The 19789-nt window shown below is 45.5% G+C and overlaps 2 protein-coding genes across 2 annotated transcripts in view; one reads left to right on the top strand and one right to left on the bottom strand.

Annotated features, from left to right (window-relative positions):
• Window positions 1-1919: 1919 nt before the first annotated feature.
• sowahca (sosondowah ankyrin repeat domain family Ca) lies at window positions 1920-6192 on the bottom strand (the record flags this gene model as incomplete). The annotated part of the gene is given in 6 exon segments (XM_080753501.1): window positions 1920-2085; window positions 2087-2204; window positions 2207-2393; window positions 3681-4085; window positions 4482-4910; window positions 5974-6192. Coding segments are annotated over 6 exon segments (1524 nt in total).
• A 1538-nt stretch (window positions 6193-7730) lies between these two features.
• septin10 (septin 10) overlaps window positions 7731-19789 on the top strand; it is a 34019-nt gene continuing 21960 nt past the window's right edge. The window contains exons 1-4 of the mRNA XM_080753802.1: window positions 7731-7858; window positions 10462-10576; window positions 11372-11567; window positions 19216-19402. Coding sequence (XP_080609928.1) covers window positions 7829-7858; window positions 10462-10576; window positions 11372-11567; window positions 19216-19402 — 528 coding nt within the window. The 5' untranslated portion in view covers window positions 7731-7828. The remainder of the gene's footprint in view (window positions 7859-10461; window positions 10577-11371; window positions 11568-19215; window positions 19403-19789) is intronic.

The following is a 19789-nucleotide window of genomic DNA, read 5'->3' as shown; positions in this document are numbered from 1 at the left end:
CTATGATAATGGTTCTTAATTAGTCCCAATTATTAAGTATAATACTTGACCTTATAAATATAGAATGTTTATGATTATATATGTTATGAAACATCGCATAGTTGAGCGCTGCGACGGTCGCATGAGCTGACTCAGCTCCGTTACCGACGTATGTGCCGTTATGGACAGAATAGTAAATCTGAAGCCCCCCGAATTTCGTCACCTCCGCGCGGTCCAGGGGAACACAACGGAGCGCTCCCTACCTCCGGTTCAGCCAATCACAAGCTTCCACTCACTGCCGATACCGGGATGCAGTTTTGATACACGCCTTTACACCCCTTCAGTGGAAAACCTCAATACACGATCAACATGCCTTGAAATATGAAGGGAATATTAGGTTAACAACAATATTCTAATGTTTGTATTTTACATAATATAAATCATTTAGGTTAAATGGGTTTGACAGTTAATCGCCCCATTCCTTCCTACAAACACAAATCCGTTCAATTATAGGAAGGTGATAATGAGAGTCAGGGATCATAACCACATAGTAGCTGTCATGGTTTACTTGTTTAGACAAAGAAATGTCGTTCCATTCTCAACTAATACATTCAAAGTGACAAGTGCATATTCAAAGGTCATAAAAACGAATTATATGGTTAGAAATGTTTGATTACTATCAACTACTGCTTTAAATAAAAATAAGTATTCATTGACATTATATTAATTATTCAAGAAAGAAAATCTTCGTTTAAAAAGGAAACTAAAATCTATAAAATGAGATGTAATATTATAAAGGTTCTTCACTGCAAACAGGAACAAGGTTTAGGACAACACTGTGTGAGTATCTAATCTGAGGTGCTGTTTTCACAGCTGTGTTCCACCCCCCCTTTTCCGTGAGTCAAAACCAAAGTGAAAAGTGCATGCGACCCTGCCTAGTGCCTACCTCCACGTTTCTGTGAGTAAGAGCAGTTTCCATTGAGGTGTGAGAGCCAGACAGCAAGCCATTTCCTTGTATCTGCTGGTTTCACAGAACCCTCGCCCTGAAAGAAAAAAAACTCGCATTGGATATAAAGCATCGCAGCGGAAGTGGTTTCCTGGTGCCACTTAATATTCCCCATTCATTTTCGCCATAGACTTTTATGAAAATAGTTATAACAATTATGTTAAGCCTCGAACCAAGCCATCCAGGATGGCAGTGAATCATGACCTTACAACCTTTGTTTCTATGAAAAGAACATTTTGAAAATCGCTAAACAAAGGGTGGTTATTACTCAACTTTTATGTATTTGAATTTTGCAAGCTAGTTATTTTTTTCTTTGCATTGTTTTTCTGCACTGTTTTTAATCTTATAACCTTTGTGTCCTGTTCTGTCCTCTGCTGTTTTGTGTCCCCCTGTAAAGCACTTTGTAACCTGGTTTTGAAAGGTACTATATAAATAAAGATTTATTATTATTATTATTACATGTAGTATATTAAATAATATTGAAACATGTTTTCACATAGGATCAAAGGTTGTATGGTCATGATTCACTGCCATCCTGGATGGCTTGGTTCGAGGCTTAACATAATTGTTATAAATATTTTTATAAAAGTCTATGGGGAAAATGAATGGGGAATATTAAGTGGCACCAGGAAACCACTTCCGCTGCGATGCTCTATTAAAAAGCTGTTGAATAGGAAACTGAATTAGAGAGTTTAACTGTAATGGAGATCATTAGTTTCTAAACCAATCCTCTGATTGACCTGCCAGGTTTGTTTCAGCATCTGAAACCAGAGCAGCATCAGCCAATCAGGTTGGAGAGAGGTCTGGTCCTGGGAGGGGCCAGAGCAGCATCAGCCAAACAGGTTGGAGAGGGGTCTGGTCCTGGGAGGGACCAGAGCAGCATCAGCCAATCAGGTTGGAGAGAGGTCTGGTCCTGGGAGGGGCCAGAGCAGCATCAGCCAAACAGGTTGGAGAGGGGTCTGGTCCTGGGGGGGGGGCTGGTGGGCTGCACCTCCCCAGACTCCCTGAAGGAGGTGCTGTGGATGATCTGTGCGCGGTGTCGCCCGCGGTGCAGCCGCGCGTTGAGCCGGCTCAGAGAGGACTTCCTCTGTACGCCCCCTCCTCCTCCCTTGGCCTTCGCCGCCGTGCCGTCGGCCCCCCCGCCCCCCCCCCGCCGCCTCCTCTGTGGGGGGGTTGAGGAGCCGGAGCACCCTGGGGAGCCGCCAGCCCCCCCAGCCCCCCCCCCCCGCCCCCCCCCGCTGCCCTCGCCGCCCTCCGCGTCGGAGGACTCGGACCCCGGCGACGTGACCACGCCCTCCTCCTGCAGGTTGGCCACTAGCGGCGCGGGGAGGTACTGGAGGCTCCGCCTCCCGCTGTAGTCCCTCACCTCAGGGTCCGCCTCCCAGTCCGACAGCAGCACGCGCACCACCTGTCAATCACCACACACACACACGCACGCACGCGCGCACACACACACACACACACACACACACACACACACACACACACACACACACACACACACACACACACACACACACACACATAGTTTGTCATGACAAAGGTAATTCTGGGGAGTGCATTACATCAGATTAAGCATCTTTATTGAAAACAGATCATAGAAAATACATACAGCTGCACACCACTGTAAAAGGATAAAAGCGTATTTCCTTTTGATCCTTTAAAGTGAAATGTATGTGTTGAGTATGAGAGTAAAGCCTAGTCGACACCAAATGATTTGACATTATCTGAAAACTTCACTGGCCTGAAACGGGTCAATTCAGACCACTGCAATTTCCTGTTGTTTCCAGTTGTGAACTGTGTGTGTGGGTGTTTGTGTGTGTGTGTGTGTGTGTGTGTGTGTGTGTGTGTGTGTGTGTGTGTGTGTGTGTGTGTGTGTGTGTGTGTGTGTGTGTGTGTGTGTGTGCGTGCATGTGGGTGTTCATGGGCGTGTACCATCACTGCCCTGACTGTGTGGTTTTATGCTTTTAATGTTTTTAGTTTGTCTTGAAAAAGAGGAAGCTGGTATTCTCTACTGTTAACAGACACTGTTATACTGTATATATTTGTTATTTTTGAGAGAGAGATTAAATCTAGCAGACTCACAGGCAGAAAACATTGCCACACAGGGCGGGATTTACATAATTATGTAAATACATGACATATGATATGGAGTAATGAGAGGGAGGATTCTGACAAACTCAACCTCGAATACTTGAAAACACGAATGATGTCATAGCCTAAAGGTGGGTGAGTGGGGACTGGGGAAATATCGAAAGAACCACCAAAAACCAAGTGAAATGGAGAACATTTGTCAACAGCCTATGCACCCTAGAGGAGCAAAGGGCTTAAGTCAAGTAAGTCAAAGGTGGGTGAGGACGCCCAAACTGTGGAAGGAGCTTCCAACCCATGTGGAAGAAGTGTCTCAAACCCTGCCTGTGTTTAAATCACGTTTGAAAACTCACTTGTACTTGGAGAACTCAGGCTGAGCTGTCTCCACTAGGCAATGTGTCTAAATGTTGTCCTGTTTATTGTGTATTGTTTGTACTGAGTGTACAGCACTTTGGTTTCAACACTGTTGTCTAAATAAAGTGGATTGGATTGGAACATGCGCTGTGCCGAGAATAACAGACCTACAAGCTCTCAATGCATCGCATCTTTAAGGTCAAAGGAACCAATCAGAAGGCAGGCAGAGCTGAACAACGACCCCACTGACCTGTGTGTGTCCGTGCATGGCGGCCAGGTGCAGGGGCGTGTAGCCGGCGCCGGACCTGGCGTTCACGTCCACGTGCACGCCGCTGTCCCTGGCGAACGCCAGCAGGCGGGCCAGCAGCTCGGCCTTGCCCTGCTTGGCGGCCCAGTGGAGGCAGCAGAAGCCCGTCACAAAGTCCCTCCTGGCCACCAGGCCGGGCTCCACAGCCAGCAGGGGAGCCAGGCTGTCCCACAGGCCGTCCGAGGCGCACAGCATCCACTCGTGCTCCAGGGGGTCCAGGGCCACCGAGGAGGCCACGTCCTCGTCCGTGGCCGAGCCGGAGAGCAGCGAGGCGGAGTCGCCGCTGTCGCCGCTCCGCACCGAGTCGCGCAGCCGCGAGCCGCCGCGGTTTATCAGAGACCGCCGCACCTGGGTGGGATCACACACACACGCACGCACGCACGCACGCACGCACACACGCACACACACACACACACACACACACACACACACACACACACACACACACACACACACACAATTCAATTCAAAGGACCTTTATTGGCATGAGAATATACAGTATATGTTTACATTGCCACAGCAAGTGACAAAATACAATAAAACCAGTTGAAAATGGAGAGAGAGAGAGAGACAGAGAGAGAGAGAGAGAGAGAGAGAGAGAGAGACAGAGAGAGAGAGAGAGCGAGAGAGAGAGAGAGAGAGAGAGAGAGAGAGAGAGAGAGACAGAGAGAGAGAGAGAGACACAGAGAGACAGAGACGGGTAAAGCGGGAGAGATTGGTCACATTATGACCTTGTAATCTGACCTGAGGGGAACTGCTCATCATCAGCTCTATGAAGTTCCTGCGGCTGCCTCTAGGAGTGCTGCTGTCCCCGCCGCCGGGGTCCAGTGCCTCCCAGGCGCTGTCCTCCGACAGGCCGCCGCTCAGCAGGGCCCGCTGGGACCCCCTGGACACCCTGCGGCCCCCTCTCACCTGGGCCTGGTGGTGCTGCTGGTCCAGCTCTGTCCCTATGGTGGGAGCAGACTCTCTCCTCCTCCTCTCTCTGAGCTTCACCTCTCCTCCCCCTCCCCCCCCTCCCCCGGGGGAAGGGGTCCCCTCGTTGGGAGACAGTGCTGTGCGCGGCCGCTCGTTGCCGTTTGACTGCGCGTCATTGTCCAGGCCTGTGGCGTCCTCGTCGAGTGTCTGACGGTCCGGCGCCACCTCAGGGTTCCCGTTGACGTAGTTGTCTGATACCTTGATGATTGATTGAATACTGTGTTAGACGTTTGCATAGGAAAGGTAGGACAGTCTAGGACAGCAGCCTGGCTTCAGACAGACTGATAACATAGATTCAATCACACCTTCCTCCACACTTCGGCCCACAGTATGAGACATCAGAAAAAGATAAGGATAAAGACCACAAGAAAGCACAATGTCTTGTTTGCATTAGGGTCCTCTTGTAGGCCTACTCAATTCATGAAAACATCAGCTTCAATGAAAAGACAGTGTGATGCAGGGGCGTCAACTGGGTATGCAGCTGCCATACCCTGGGTCCAGGGGGGTCCAGGGGTATGCAGCTGCCATACCCTGGGTCCAGGGGGGGAAATAAACGTACTTTTAAATCCATGAATGTCTCTTTGTCTATCTGTGCTGGTTATTATGTTGTTAAATTACAGTAAAATAACTACAAATGCAAAATGTTACAAAATGGTCACTTTAACAAGGTATTATAATGATATTCTCCACAATTGTATTCTCCCCATCTTGACAGAATGGTATATTCCCAGGTTCCGCAGGTCAGCTGCACAGGTAGAATGCACTTGAACAACCGTTCCAGGCTGCCATATCCAGCCCAAGAAACAATAGAAACGGGGCGGAGGAAAAAAAATGTACTTCTTAAAATAAAAGTATCATGCCTGTTGCTCTAAGGTATGGCAACATGACTGGTAGTCATGTTGCCATACCTTAGCTTTTTCTGAACTGACGCCACTGGTGTGATGGCAAATAAACACAGTAGCCTACTGCTGAAGGGGGGGGGGACACTCATCATGACAATCAGAAACAATAATAATAATAATTGATATTTACAGTCAAACGGTCATGCAGGGGGAGGTAAGGAAGGACAGGCTTTTACCAGGTCGGAGCTGTTGATGTTTTCTCCTGGATAATGATCAGTTGCTCCGTGGTTGCCGTTGCACTCCTCCTCTGCTCCACCACCACCACCACCACCAACCTGCTCCTCCATCACCTCCTCCATCACCTCCTCCTGCTCCTCCATCACCTCCTCCTCCTCCTCCTCCTCCTCCTCCTCCATCACCTCCTCCTGCCTCAAACAGACGAACTTCACTCCGTCCTCCAGCGACACCGCGGCCACGCCGGCCACGGTGCGCCTCAGGGTCTCCCGGTCCATGGTCTCCATCGACGGGTCGTTCTTCCAGATCGACTCGAAGTGATCGATCAGCTCCATCTGCTTGGCTCTGCCTCCCCGCGCCGTGAGGAAGTCCAGCACGGCCCGCTCCGTGCACTGGGAGGCCATCCTGCATGGGGGGGTCCGGGAGAGGGGGTCCGTCCTCTCCTCAGTCAGCCAGGCTGCGATCGACGCCAAAACCTTTCAAAATGACAGCAGCGACTTCATCATCCGTGCCGAGTCTGCTTTGATGTGGGCCGACGATGACAGCATCTTCATCCTCCTCCTCCTCCTCTTCCCAGCAACAACACTGCGCTGCGAGCTGCGGACAGCAGGGGGCGCAGTGGGCACGCGACACGCCCCCTTTCCTTTAGGTTGAGAAACTGCTGCTCTCCGGCCTCTATTCTGGCTCCGCGGCTGCAATGTATTGAATTTAATTGATATTTAAAACAAGAAAACTACTGCAAAAAAACTACTGCTCACGTAAACAGAGCTCCTACCTTTAAACGCATTAAATCTGAGGCTTTTTAGTGTAGCCTACCATTTAAGATCGTTTTAAGAACAAATGCTATTATTTGTTCCAAAGTGACGGCAAAAGATTGATATAAACCCTGTATATATATATCATATCTATAACGACACAATGTGACATAGCTCTGTTTACACACGAACTGGTTTTATTATATTTTTACTCTTGATTTGGCAATGTAAACGTAGGCCTATATGTTTTATCATGCAAATAAAAAATACAATTTTGAATTGAATTGATATTTTGTAAAAAATCAGGTGTTGTATTATTATTATTATTAGTATTATTATTAATATTAAACATATTTATTCTGTTCTCCCTTTGAGCCGTGATGGCAGCCTTCCCATCTGAGCTCTACCATTGTAGAACGACGGTGGGGGAGGTTGCAATAAAGTCCTAAATGACACGGTTACAGTGGGCGCTCCACAATCATTTAAAAACACAACCTATCACTATGCAACTCCTCTTTAATATTTCTGTAAGAGAGAACGTTCCCACCTGGTTATGGCAGGCATTTTACTTTTAAAAACTACTCTATTTTATATATATTCATCCCATCGTCCCCTCATTCCTGAGCGAGTTGGTGTGGTCTGGTCTACGTAGACATGGGATTTATGACTCTTTGAAGTGAGCCGGATCTCTGGGAATCCGTTCCTTTCAAAGAGCATGGCTCATAGTTACTATAATTTGTAGATTTTTATTATAATGACGAATAACTTCAACCCTATATACATTTATTCAGACACATATCAGATCTACAAGCTCACAATGCATCGTGTTGCAATGCATTGTGAGCTTGTAGATCGGCTATTTTAAAATGATTTTTCTACATTTCATGCATTAGGAAAACTTGTGAAACAGGACATTCTGAATTTTGATAGCAATAGTTTTGCACATTTAAGTAAACATTAACATTTTAACAAACTTCTTTCTTGTGGGTCCGTGTATTTCCACATTGCACCATTGATGATACTTTTACTTTTAAGTAAAGCAATCGAGTACTTTTTCCACCACTGTCTGTTCATTAGAAAGGAACGGCCCATCGTTCATTCCAAAGAGCCGTTCAAAAGACTGGAATCGTTCTTGGACGGCCCGCCTGCTCTGTGAGGATCAGGATTCATTTCATTCCACAGAAGAACTTTTCTACATTTTCTCCTTGTTGTTGTCGTGCTCGTTGAGGCTCCGTTCGAGCACCAATACTGTGTTTTTGTGTTTGTTTTTAAAGTTTAACAAACCATGGCCTCTTCCGACGTAGCGCGGCAGCCGGTAAGTACCAGATACATGACTATAAATGACTATAAATGACTATAAATGACTTATAAAGGACTTGTTGTTGACAGACGGACAGGGAGTGTCCTCTGCGCCGGGGAGAGAGCTTGTTGTAGCCAGGGGCGTCGCACCACAGTCTGGGCCCTGGGTGCAAGGATTCACTGTGGGGCCCCTCCTGTGCTGTTTCTATGTGTGGTGCTCAAACCTTTTCATGTGTATTTGGCCACGGACACCCATCCTAAAATATTTTGTTCCAGGGACCCCCCCCCCCCCCTGGAACTAAATTTGAGTTACAAATGTTGTCTTAAAAAAATACATATATTAAAAGATTTGCATACGCTTGTATCTGCTATTTTTCAATAGCAAAATAGCTATAAAATATCGAAGGCCCCTCCACCTTGGGCCCTGGTAACTCAGTCCCACTCCCTCCCCCCCTGTGACGCCCCTGGTTGTAGCTATAATGCTATCACACGTATGTAGTGGACGAGAAGAAGCCATTGAACTAATAATCGAGAAGCCATTGATTATTGAACTAATCAAGTTGATCAGGTGTCTTGCATTAACGTTGTTAAATACGGTTACATCTGAGAAGTGGAAGCTTTGAACCATAAAGCTGGCGTGTTTGTTTTAGAGCTTTTAATATGATAACTTCGGTGGCTTTCTCTCCAGCTGATGCCTGCCTGCCAACCAAGGCATCATCTCTCTTCGTGTGTGTGTGTGTGTGTGTGTGTGTGTGTGTGTCTTCCCAAGTATTATAGTTATGTGGAAATGCAGACTGTCTAGTCATGTCAGCTGGAGAGGATGTTTGAGTCATCATTCATATTGATGCTAACAGTAAAGTGCAGTGCTGTTTATTATGGATATGACATCCTGCCAGCTATTCATAGCATAAGGCAGTGCTTCTCAAGCTTTTTTCTGCATGGCACACTTCATGTCCCAAGAATCCATGGGCACACCAACATAATACGGGGGTGTAAATATCGTCACTGTCGAGAAGAAAACCTTGTATCTCCAAGTTTCAAATGTGTACGTTTCTTCGCAAAGTAAAGCCCTGCTTCATCATACAAGGCTGTCGCACAACAGTAGTGAAAACGGCAGATCTACAAGCACACAACCGCGCTGTGTGCTTGTAGATCGGCTGTTTTCACTAGTTTAAATCATTTTTAAAATGATAAATACAATACTTGCTTTTATGCAGTTTCAAGGGGCACACTTGACCCTTCTCAGGGGCACACCAAAGGTCCCCAGGCACAGTGGTTGAGAAACACTGGCATAAGAAACCCAAATCTAGTCTATTTACTGGTATTTGTGACAACTTTTCATATTGGTTAATATTGTTTACAATTAAATGAAAAAGAGTCATTCATTCTCAACCACTTATTGATTTTTTATTTCAATGTCCTCCAGTTTGATTAAGCCATGGACCCCATGTTGGAAAGGTTTTAGTCTGGGATCACATGATCCCAGTATACACAGTAAAAAGCCTAAGCGCACCAGTGCAGCAGTTGCATTGGTGCCATTTGGCCTTTAAGAGTCCTTTTGGTTCCCAACCATTTTGACTGTTCTCGACACTTTATATATTTGTATTTTTTAACCTACGTTTTGTTTCGCTGTATACATCAGTACTTTTCTTTTTCTTGTCATACTTAACCTAACTTTGTAATCTCAACTTGCTGCCTCTGGGCAACTGATTTTCCCTCTTGGGATAATAAAAGTATCTCTGCTATCTATTATTCATTTAGCTGGCGACTCCCTAGAACCACCCCGAGGAACCTAAACTGACCCCTAAATGGTGTCCCACTCTAAATGGGGGATTCCAGCCTCAGGTGGTCCCCCAGTAAAAGTAATATTCACTCATTTAACCACTTTATACATGTATGTTGGTTGGTAAAAAAAATTGCAGATGAAGTGATTTCCAATATTTTGGGGAAAACGAAATCTGAAAACTTTTAAGTCTTATCTTCTGGGGGTCCCTGGCACAACACATTTTCAGATGAAGAGGGGGGGGGGGGGGTCCACATCCAAATATATCCATTTGGGGGTCCTTGGCATGAAAACGTTTGAGAATTACTGATCTAGAGCAGTGTTTCTCAACCACTGTGCCTGGGGACCTTTGGTGTGCCCCTGCAGAAGGGTCAAGTGTGCCCCTTGAAACTGCTATTGTATTTATCATTTTAAAAATGATTTAAACTAGTGAAAACAGCAGCTCTACAAGCACAAAACGCCTCGCACCGTGAGGCGTTGTGTGCTTGTAGATCTGCTGTTTTCACTACTGTTGTGCGACAGACAGCCTTGTATGATGTAGCAGGGCTTTACTTTGCGAAGAAACGTACACATTTGAAACTTGGAGATGCAAGGTTTCTTCCCGACAGTGACGATATTTACACCCCCGTATTATGTTGGTGTGCCCATGGATTCTTGGGACATGAAAAGTGTGCCATGCAGAAAAAAAAGGTTGAGAAACACTGATGTATTATCATGTTGTAAAACGGTGTAACCTATGATGTGCTCCTGTGAAACACTGATCTAGAGTGTATTATCATGTTGTAAAACGGTGTAACCCATGATGTGTTCCTGTGCTGTCACTGTGTGTCCTGCAGGATAACGGTGTGCGTCCGCTGTCCCTGTCTGGTCACGTGGGCTTCGACAGCCTCCCAGACCAACTGGTTAACAAGTCTACGTACCAGGGTTTCTGTTTCAACATCCTCTGTATAGGTACGTAGACCATGTACCAATAAGAACCACACACAGACACAATCGTGGATTCAAACTACATGTAATGCCTCAACTCCTACCTATCCAAGTGCGTGTGGGGGTGGGGGGTCCTTAGTTCAAATATGATTATTATTTGGTGGTTGTGGCCCTGTAAAGGTATTTATTTTCGTCCACTGCACCGCAAATGCCATTGTTACATTTCACTCCAGCCCCTTTATAGCCTATTGATGGCATATTTTACATAACAGTATCATAGGAACTACTATAGAATCATGCTTAGCTGCAAGAGAGTTAAGCATGTGCTTTGAATGCCCCAAATAGTTGGCAAATGCATAATCTGCTATTTTGAAAAACGCCCTCCGTTTTTGTAATGAAATTGGTGTCATTTTTGTAATGAAATTGGTGTCGTTTTTGTAATGAAATTGGTGTCCTGACTGGTTTAGAAACCGACCTGCTACGTGAGTTAACCACCTTCAACCTGGTGTCCTTATTTTGGGCATGACATTCAATCAATACATGAAAATATTTTCAAAGTATAGTGAAAATAGCAGATCAATAATCTCACAACAAATCAGCAATTTGAGCCTATATAGCTCAGCTATTTCTGATAAAATCTAAGTATGATTTGATTTGTTAACTAGCTATATGGCTAAATCTATTTCCCTCTGTGTGTGTGTGTGTGTGTGTGTGTGTGTGTGTGTGTGTGTGTGTGTGTGTGTGTGTGTGTGTGTGTGTCTCTCTCTCTCTCTCTCTCTCTCTCTCTCTCTCTCTCTCTCTCTCTCTCCCCCCCTCCAGGTGAGACTGGCATCGGCAAATCCACTCTGATGGACACGTTGTTCAACACCAACTTTGAGAACTTTGAATCGTCCCACTTCGAGCCCCAGGTGAAGGTTCACGCTCAGACCTACGACCTCCAGGAGACCAACGTCAGGCTGCGCCTCACCGTGGTCAACACTGTGGGCTTTGGGGACCAGATGAACAAACAGGAGAGGTGGGTCAACACCGTGGGCTTTGGGGACCAGATGAACAAACAGGAGAGGTGGGTGGAGGATGGGGGATGGCCGTGTGTGTGTGTGTGTGTGTGTGTGTGTGTGTGTGTGTGTGTGTGTGTGTGTGTGTGTGTGTGTGTGTGTGTGTGTGTGTGTGTGTGTGTGTGTGTGTGTGTGTGTGTGTGTGTGTGTGTGTGTGTGTGTGTGTGTGTGTGTGTGTGTGTGTGTGTGTGTAAGTGAGACATGTATAAAAGCCTAAACTCAACAAGCTGTTGTCGGGCCATCGAAAAAGCGCCTATGCCCGATAATCAGTAGTATATATTCTGGGGACTGCCCAGAAGTCTGAAGATTCATTAGTCCGAATTTAGTTAGGGTTACTGAGTTTAGGGTTAGGGTTAGAGTTGGGCATAGTATTCTTAACAAATTCGGACTAATGAACCTTCAGACCAATGCCATGGCACCCAAAACTCACAATCCACCAATTACAAAACAAAAGGATGTCTGTACTATCAAAACCTCGACCAGCTGTCCGTCAGTCTGTCAGTCAGTCAGTCTGTCAGTCTGTCACACGTCACACTTTTGCCCTGCTCAATTCTCACATGGCGCCACCATGAGGCCTATTCTTGCAAAACACATTTTTGGACACTAGTCTGTCCCATTTAGTGCCACCTTCTGGCTGATTAAAAAAAAAATGTGGACACTACTCCTACAGATTTTGCCCTAAAATCACGTAAATCGGTACACAGTATGTCTACACTCATGTCATCAACATGGATCTGTCCCATATAGCGCCACCATCAGGCCGATTTTTTTCAAACACATTTTTGGACAAAGCTCCTACACATTTTGCCCTAAAATCACGCTGCGACCTGACGGTTGCTTATCTCCCGATTAGGGAGTCTTACTGGTGTACTATTATTAATCTCGCTGTTCTTTCAGCCAGAATGAGTGTGTTTTAGAAAAGAAGTGCCTGCAAGTCTGTCTCTCCCACACACACTTTCTGCCTCAGGCAACCACTGTTGTAGGACACACTGCAGAGTGTGGGAGAGACAGACTTGCAGGCACTTCTTTTATAAAACACACTCATTCTGGCTGAAAGAACAGCGAGATTGATAATAGTACACTACAGACATCCTTTTGATTTGTAATTGGTGTATAGTGATCTTTGTGTGAATATTATTACTCTTTTCTCCTGGCTGTGAGAAAAGAGTAAGTCGCGTCTCTGTGGGTTTTGCCAGCATTATGCGAGAGGTTTGTGAGAAAGGGAGTGTAACTTCATTGATTATGATAAGGAGAGTTATTTCTCATGCGGGTGCAGAACAGTGCCATCAGCTGGTCATAAACTGTAATCTGTGCCGTGTATTTGGAGCAACTTTCACCCATGAGACATCACCCGTCTGATGTCACAACTTCTCAAGTCTCAATTAGCCCATTTAGGCCTAGAATTATTGAATGCTTTAACCAGTGAAAAATAGCAGATATACAAGCTCGCAGCGCGGCACCGAGTGCCGTGCTGCGAGCTTGTAGATCTGCTATTTTTGAAAAATCATGATTTTTCTTTGCAAGTCTTTGAATACATCTATTTAAAAGCGAACATTTGTAACTCAAATATTTGCTTCTGGGGGGTCCCTGGAACAACATATTTTGAGATGGGGGTCCGTGGCTAAATACCTGTAATTTTGGGGGTCCTTAACATGAAAAAGTTTGAGAACAGCTGATTTAGAGAAAGGATTTAGAAGTCGGGTCAAAGATCGGGTCAAAGATATTCAAAGACTTGCACACATTTTCATGATTTTTCAAAAATAGCAGATCTACAAGCTCGCATCTGCTATTTTTCAATAGTTAAAGCATGAAAATTATGGTTAAAGTGGTTCAAATCTAACGCGACTCGGGCGCGTTCCAGCCAGGTATTTGAGAGTTAAACGGGACAGCTTTGTCTGTTCAGGCCTTGACACTCCCTGTCTAGCAGTGAACCTCCCTGGCGTATAGAATATAAGAGATGTGTGTGGTTTGTGTGTCTACTAGGGCTGTAGAGGTTTGTGCGTCTACTAGGGCTGTAGAGTTTTGTGTGTCTACTAGAGCTTTAGAGGTTTGTGTGTCTACTAGAGCTTTAGAGGTTTGTGTGTCTACTAGAGCTTTAGAGGTTTGTGTGTCTACTAGAGCTTTAGAGGTTTGTGCGTCTACTAGAGCTTTAGAGGTTTGTGCGTCTACTAGAGCTGTAGAGGTTTGTGTGTCTACTAGAGCTGTAGAGGTTTGTGTGTCTACTAGAGCTGTAGAGGTTTGTGTGTCTACTAGAGCTGTAGAGGTTTGTGTGTCTACTAGAGCTGTAGAGGTTTGTGTGTCTACTAGAGCTGTAGAGGTTTGTGTGTCTACTAGAGCTGTAGAGGTTTGTGTGTCTACTAGAGCTGTAGAGGTTTGTGTGTCTACTAGGGCTGTAGAGGTTTGTGTGTCTACTAGAGCTGTAGAGGTTTGTGTGTCTACTAGGGCTGTAGAGGTTTGTGTGTCTACTAGAGCTGTAGAGGTTTGTGTGTCTACTAGAGCTGTAGAGGTTTGTGTGTCTACTAGAGCTGTAGAGGTTTGTGTCTACTAGAGCTGTAGAGGTTTGTGTGTCTACTAGAGCTGTAGAGGTTTGTGTGTCTACTAGGGCTGTAGAGGTTTGTGTGTCTACTAGAGCTGTAGAGGTTTGTGTGTCTACTAGAGCTGTAGAGGTTTGTGTGTCTACTAGAGCTGTAGAGGTTTGTGTGTCTACTAGAGCTGTAGAGGTTTGTGTGTCTACTAGAGCTGTAGAGGTTTGTGTGTCTACTAGAGCTGTAGAGGTTTGTGTGTCTACTAGAGCTGTAGAGGTTTGTGTGTCTACTAGAGCTGTAGAGGTTTGTGTGTCTACTAGAGCTGTAGAGGTTTGTGTGTCTACTAGAGCTGTAGAGGTTTGTGTGTCTACTAGAGCTGTAGAGGTTTGTGTGTCTACTAGAGCTGTAGAGGTTTGTGTGTCTACTAGAGCTGTAGAGGTTTGTGTGTCTACTAGAGCTGTAGAGGTTTGTGTGTCTACTAGAGCTGTAGAGGTTTGTGTGTCTACTAGAGCTGTAGAGGTTTGTGTGTCTACTAGAGCTGTAGAGGTTTGTGTGTCTACTAGGGCTGTAGAGGTTTGTGTGTCTACTAGGGCTGTAGAGGTTTGTGTGTCTACTAGAGCTGTAGAGGTTTGTGTGTCTACTAGAGCTGTAGAGGTTTGTGTGTCTACTAGAGCTGTAGAGGTTTGTGTGTCTACTAGAGCTGTAGAGGTTTGTGTGTCTACTAGAGCTGTAGAGGTTTGTGTGTCTACTAGAGCTGTAGAGGTTTGTGTGTCTACTAGGGCTGTAGAGGTTTGTGTGTCTACTAGGGCTGTAGAGGTTTGTGTGTCTATGTAGAGGTTTGTGTGTCTACTAGAGCTGTAGAGGTTTGTGTGTCTACTAGGGCTGTAGAGGTTTGTGTGTCTATGTAGAGGTTTGTGTGTCTACTATAGGGTTGGAGGCGGTAACCGCCGTACCGCCGTACCGCGGTATACCGAGGTCTACCGCGGTGTCATTGTGCTTACCGCGGTAAAAAGACAAAAAAAAGGTCTATTTTTTATTGGAAAACAAGCGAGTTTTAAAACGGGGGAGAAGCGAGGACCGCATGCGCTCCATGCCGCTCTGCTCTGGGCCGTGTACCACACGTTGGAAGCCACATACGTCACTCACACACAGAGACCTGCAGTGTACACAGTGCACGGCTGCACGCAGGGCATAGATAGAGTACGGAGCACAACTCTTTCTCTGTAATCCACTCGACACAAGGATGTTAATACATAGGCTACCTTGTGTTGTGGCATATCTTTTTTTATTCATACGGATTACTGGCGGAGCGCGGGCCGCGTGGACTAAAGCCGAAAATGAAACTATTTTACTTTCTCCACCGCGTCGCACATTGTGCTCCGTCCAGCGGCGCGTCGGCGATTTTATAACCTTTTCTGTCAAGTCTTGTAACTAAAACCTGTATATAGCAGCACTCAATCACTGCGATTTGAGAGTTGAGACGTGACGTGACGTGACGTGACGTGACGTGACGTGAGTTTACAGAATCACTGTACACGATCTGACAAGTTGACAACCCTTCCTTCAGCTGTTTGTGTCTGAATAGCCCAAGTAGCTAGCCTACGTAGCTTGCCTACGTTACTATGGTAACCCGACAGTGCAGATCTAAAAGCTCAGAACGCATCGCGGATGCGACGTGTTGTGAGCTTGTAGATCTGCTCCTTTGAAAGCCAGACACGCTGTGCTGTACGGAGAAGTATAACTCGGGCAGTCAGGCTGTGTCGCCTCTCCACTGTGGAGAAACTATTTTACTTTCTCCGTCGCACGTTGTGCTCCGTCCAGCGGCGCGTCGGCGATTTTATAACCTTTTCTGTCAAGTCTTGTAACTAAAACCTGTATATAGCAGCACTCAATCACTGCGATTTGAGACGTGACGTGAGTTTACAGAATCACTGTACACGATCTGACAACCCTTCCTTCAGCTGTTTGTGTCTGAATAGCCCAAGTAGCTAGCCTACGTAGCTTGCCTACGTTACTATGGTAACCCGACAGTGCAGATCTAAAAGCTCAGAACGCATCGCGGATGCGACGTGTTGTGAGCTTGTAGATCTGCTCCTTTGAAAGCCAGACACGCTGTGCTGTACGGAGAAGTATAACTCGGGCAGTCAGGCTGTGTCGCCCCTCCTTTTGGGAAGATGATTGCAATATTTTGGCTTATCGCCGAACCTTAATTAATAGATACGGGGGTGCGGTAATTACCGCAGTACCGGCGGTAAATGGGAAGACGGTAATCGCGGTAACAAAATGTCCATACCGCCCCAGGCCTAGTCTACTAGAGCTGTAGAGGTTTGTGTGTCTACTAGAGCTGTAGAGGTTTGTGTGTGTACTCGGGCTGCAGAGGTTTTCATATAAAACAAACCGTACGGTTTGCCCTGCATGGTTTGAGAATATAGTGAATCCAGTTGGTGGTGTCTGCTAAAAACAGCCGACCCACAAGCATCACAACCTGTAGCGAGTCTGTAGATGGTAAATATTCAGCAGGCTACAACATCCATTCATCATCTTCAACCTCTTATCCGGAATCGCGTCGCGGGGGTAACAGTTCCAACTGGAATCTCCAGAGTTCCCTATCCTGAGCAACTTCCTCCACTTTCAGGAGTATACCGAGGCGTTCCTAGGCCAGTGTGGAGATATAATCCTTCCATCTGGTCTTTGGTCTGCCACGGGGTCTCCTCCCAGTGGGACGTGCATCGAGGACCTTCCTAGGAAGGCGCTCGGGCCGGCTACACCATCAAACATATAATTTTCCGAATGTCTGAGTGAGTGTCTGTCTGTCTGTCTGTCTGAAACAGCGTTTCTCCTCAGTGGCTGGAGCAATTGATCTGAAATTGCATCACCATTAGCATATGAACACACCTGACATAACTGTGAAGCCCGTTTGTCACTTTCACAAATCATATGCTGTATATTAGCATTTTTATGGTGTATCTATTATCTATTCTGCATCTAGCATGAGCAGGGCTCCAGGGTGCGAGCTATTAAGTCGCATATGCGACTTAATTTCATAAAGTGCGAGTTAAATTTTAACCAGGTCGCGCACGTGCGACTAAAAAAAAAGAAAGAAAAAAAGACAATCCTCAATCGAGGATCGCCTGACGCCTCTTCTCTCTCTCTCGCTCCGTCTCTCTCTCTCCCTGACTGCCTGCCTGCTCCGCCCCTCCCCTTCTCTCTCTCTCTCTTTCACTCACATACACACACACACACACACACACACACACACACAGCTCACACAATGCACACTAGCGTCGGTCAGTCCGGTGGTCGAGTCACACACACAGACAGATTCTCTCTCTCTCTCGCTCACCTTGGAATGGATAGATATCACATAATACTAACCTTTCTTTGTATAACCATGCTTTTTCTGTTGTCATCTCTAACTGGATAATGGGTCGTGGGTTGTTTGTTTGCTATTAGATTAGCTATTGTTAGCAATCGCTCGTGGATGTTTCCACCGTTGGTTACATTAACCTACTGTTACGTGCGAAAACAGCTGTGGGTCGTTAAGTTCCTCAGTGCCCAAAATGCGCTTTTCACTTCATAGACAGACAATTAGCTCAAATTAACGGCACCTGTTAACTTTTTTGTCTTTGTTGTAGCGTGTGTTCTGTGTGTGTGTGTGTGTGTGTGTGTGTGTGTGTGTGTGTGTGTGTGTGTGTGTGTGTGTGTGTGTGTGTGTGTGTGTGTGTGTGTGTGTGTGTGTGTGTGTGTGTGTGTGTGTGTGTGTGTGTGTGTGTGTGTGTGTGTGTGTGTGTGTGTGCGTGTGTGTGTGTGTGTCCAAGTGAACGTTTTCTGTTGATCAAGCAGCTTACTTCCCACAGTATCTCACTCCAAAACCATAAGGACAATTTTATTTTTCCATCCTGCATGAAAGCAAGCCTATGGGGCTGTTAAGTATGACATCATTTTGTAGGCAGAGGACAATTTCTGCCCCCAGTTTCCGTGAATCCTTTTACTATTTTTACTATTTACACATTTTTCTTCTCTTTGTTGTTGAAAGGAAAGTGTTAGAATTATACTTTAGTCGTTATTTTTGTCTCGGATCTGTTGAAAATAGCGAGGGACAGAAAATGCTCTGGGGGCAGATTCTCCTCTGCCTACAAAATGATGTCACGGCTTAAAAGCAGGATCTACGTTGTGCACGTTTAAAGTCATAGTTCTATATTGCCTTTGTTAGCCTAGATATTCGTAAATCTTTCTTGAATTAATGTCTTTAGTTTGCAAATATTAACTTGAAGCAAAAATACATAAAAACTAGGCTACAGCTTTTTTTACTGAGACATATTGTTATCAGGGTATTCAACAACATTATATCGACAACAACTGTCATCAGCATAATAAAGCTATGTATTAATACCACGCTAATACGCTATACAAAGAAAAAGATGGTGCTACCTAATTTCTGGTGGTGCTACCTAATGAAAATGTAGGTGGCACCAGTGCTACCTGTGAAAAAGTTAGTCTGGAGCCCTGAGCATGAGGCATATCTATTCTGCATCTAGCATGAGGCAACATGGGTGTCTGGCCTGTTACAGATGTTGTCCAAAAAACATGCAGATCGGTACACAGCATCTCTATAGCCATTAAACGAAACGGGTATTTCTTACATTGATGCTCCTACATATTATCATGCAAGCACCAGTTAAAGTTACTTTCCATCCCTCATATACTGTGTGCACAGTGCACATAATTTCAGAGCTCATATCTTTGAACGGGTAAGGGCTAGTGGGTTTAATTATTGGACTTAACTGATTGATAGAAAGCAGTAAACGAATTTAAATACAATTTAAAATATGAACCCTTGTTGTAAAAGAACAAAGTTGTCCTTTAATGGGACCCCAACTTTCAGCAGCTGTCAAAAGTTCCCCTAGGGAAATGTAATAATCTCCTACAGCTACCAACCTGTGGTGGACTACATTACCCATGTTTGTGCCCTCTCATACAGCTACCAGCCTGTGGTGGACTACATTACCCATGTTTGTGCCCTCTCCTACAGCTAGCAACCTGTGGTGGACTACATTACCCATGTTTGTGCCCTCTCCTACAGCTACCAGCCTGTGGTGGACTACATTGACCGTCAGTTCGAGACCTACCTCCAGGAGGAGCTGAAGATCAAACGTTCGCTCCACAACTACCACGACTCGCGCGTCCACGCCTGCCTCTACTTCATCTCCCCGTCGGGTCACTCGCTGAAGTCTCTGGACCTCGTCACCATGAAGAAACTGGACAGCAAGGTGGGGGAACGCAAAGGGTCAAGATGTGTGGTTGGCTGGAGGAAAGTGTGTGTGTTTTGTGTGTGTGTGCACGATGAGGATAAGCGTTTGCGTTTGATTGATTGAAGACTTTATTAGAAGTTTGCATAGAAAAAGTACAGTTTCATGACGGTACAGTTCACTGGTACAAGGTCTACTAAAAGGAGATCCTGAAAAGACTAAGCTTATTTCCATAGGAAACGATTGAAGTACTCATATAACATTGAATGACAGACGGATAGAACACAGTACTATGCAGTAGATATAGTAACAAACAGTAAATAAAAAATAAAATAAACAGTGCAAAAAATACATACAGTAGGTACAAAGTTTGTTATTGCCAGTTGCGAATGGCTGCCGCCTGTAAGT

Source organism: Nannobrachium achirus (genome assembly GCF_963921795.1).
Source record: "Nannobrachium achirus genome assembly, chromosome: 22".
Taxonomy (NCBI): Eukaryota; Metazoa; Chordata; class Actinopteri; order Myctophiformes; family Myctophidae; genus Nannobrachium; species Nannobrachium achirus.
The sequence above is the reverse complement of the archived record's forward strand: the minus strand, read 5'-3'. Positions and strand labels throughout refer to the sequence as shown.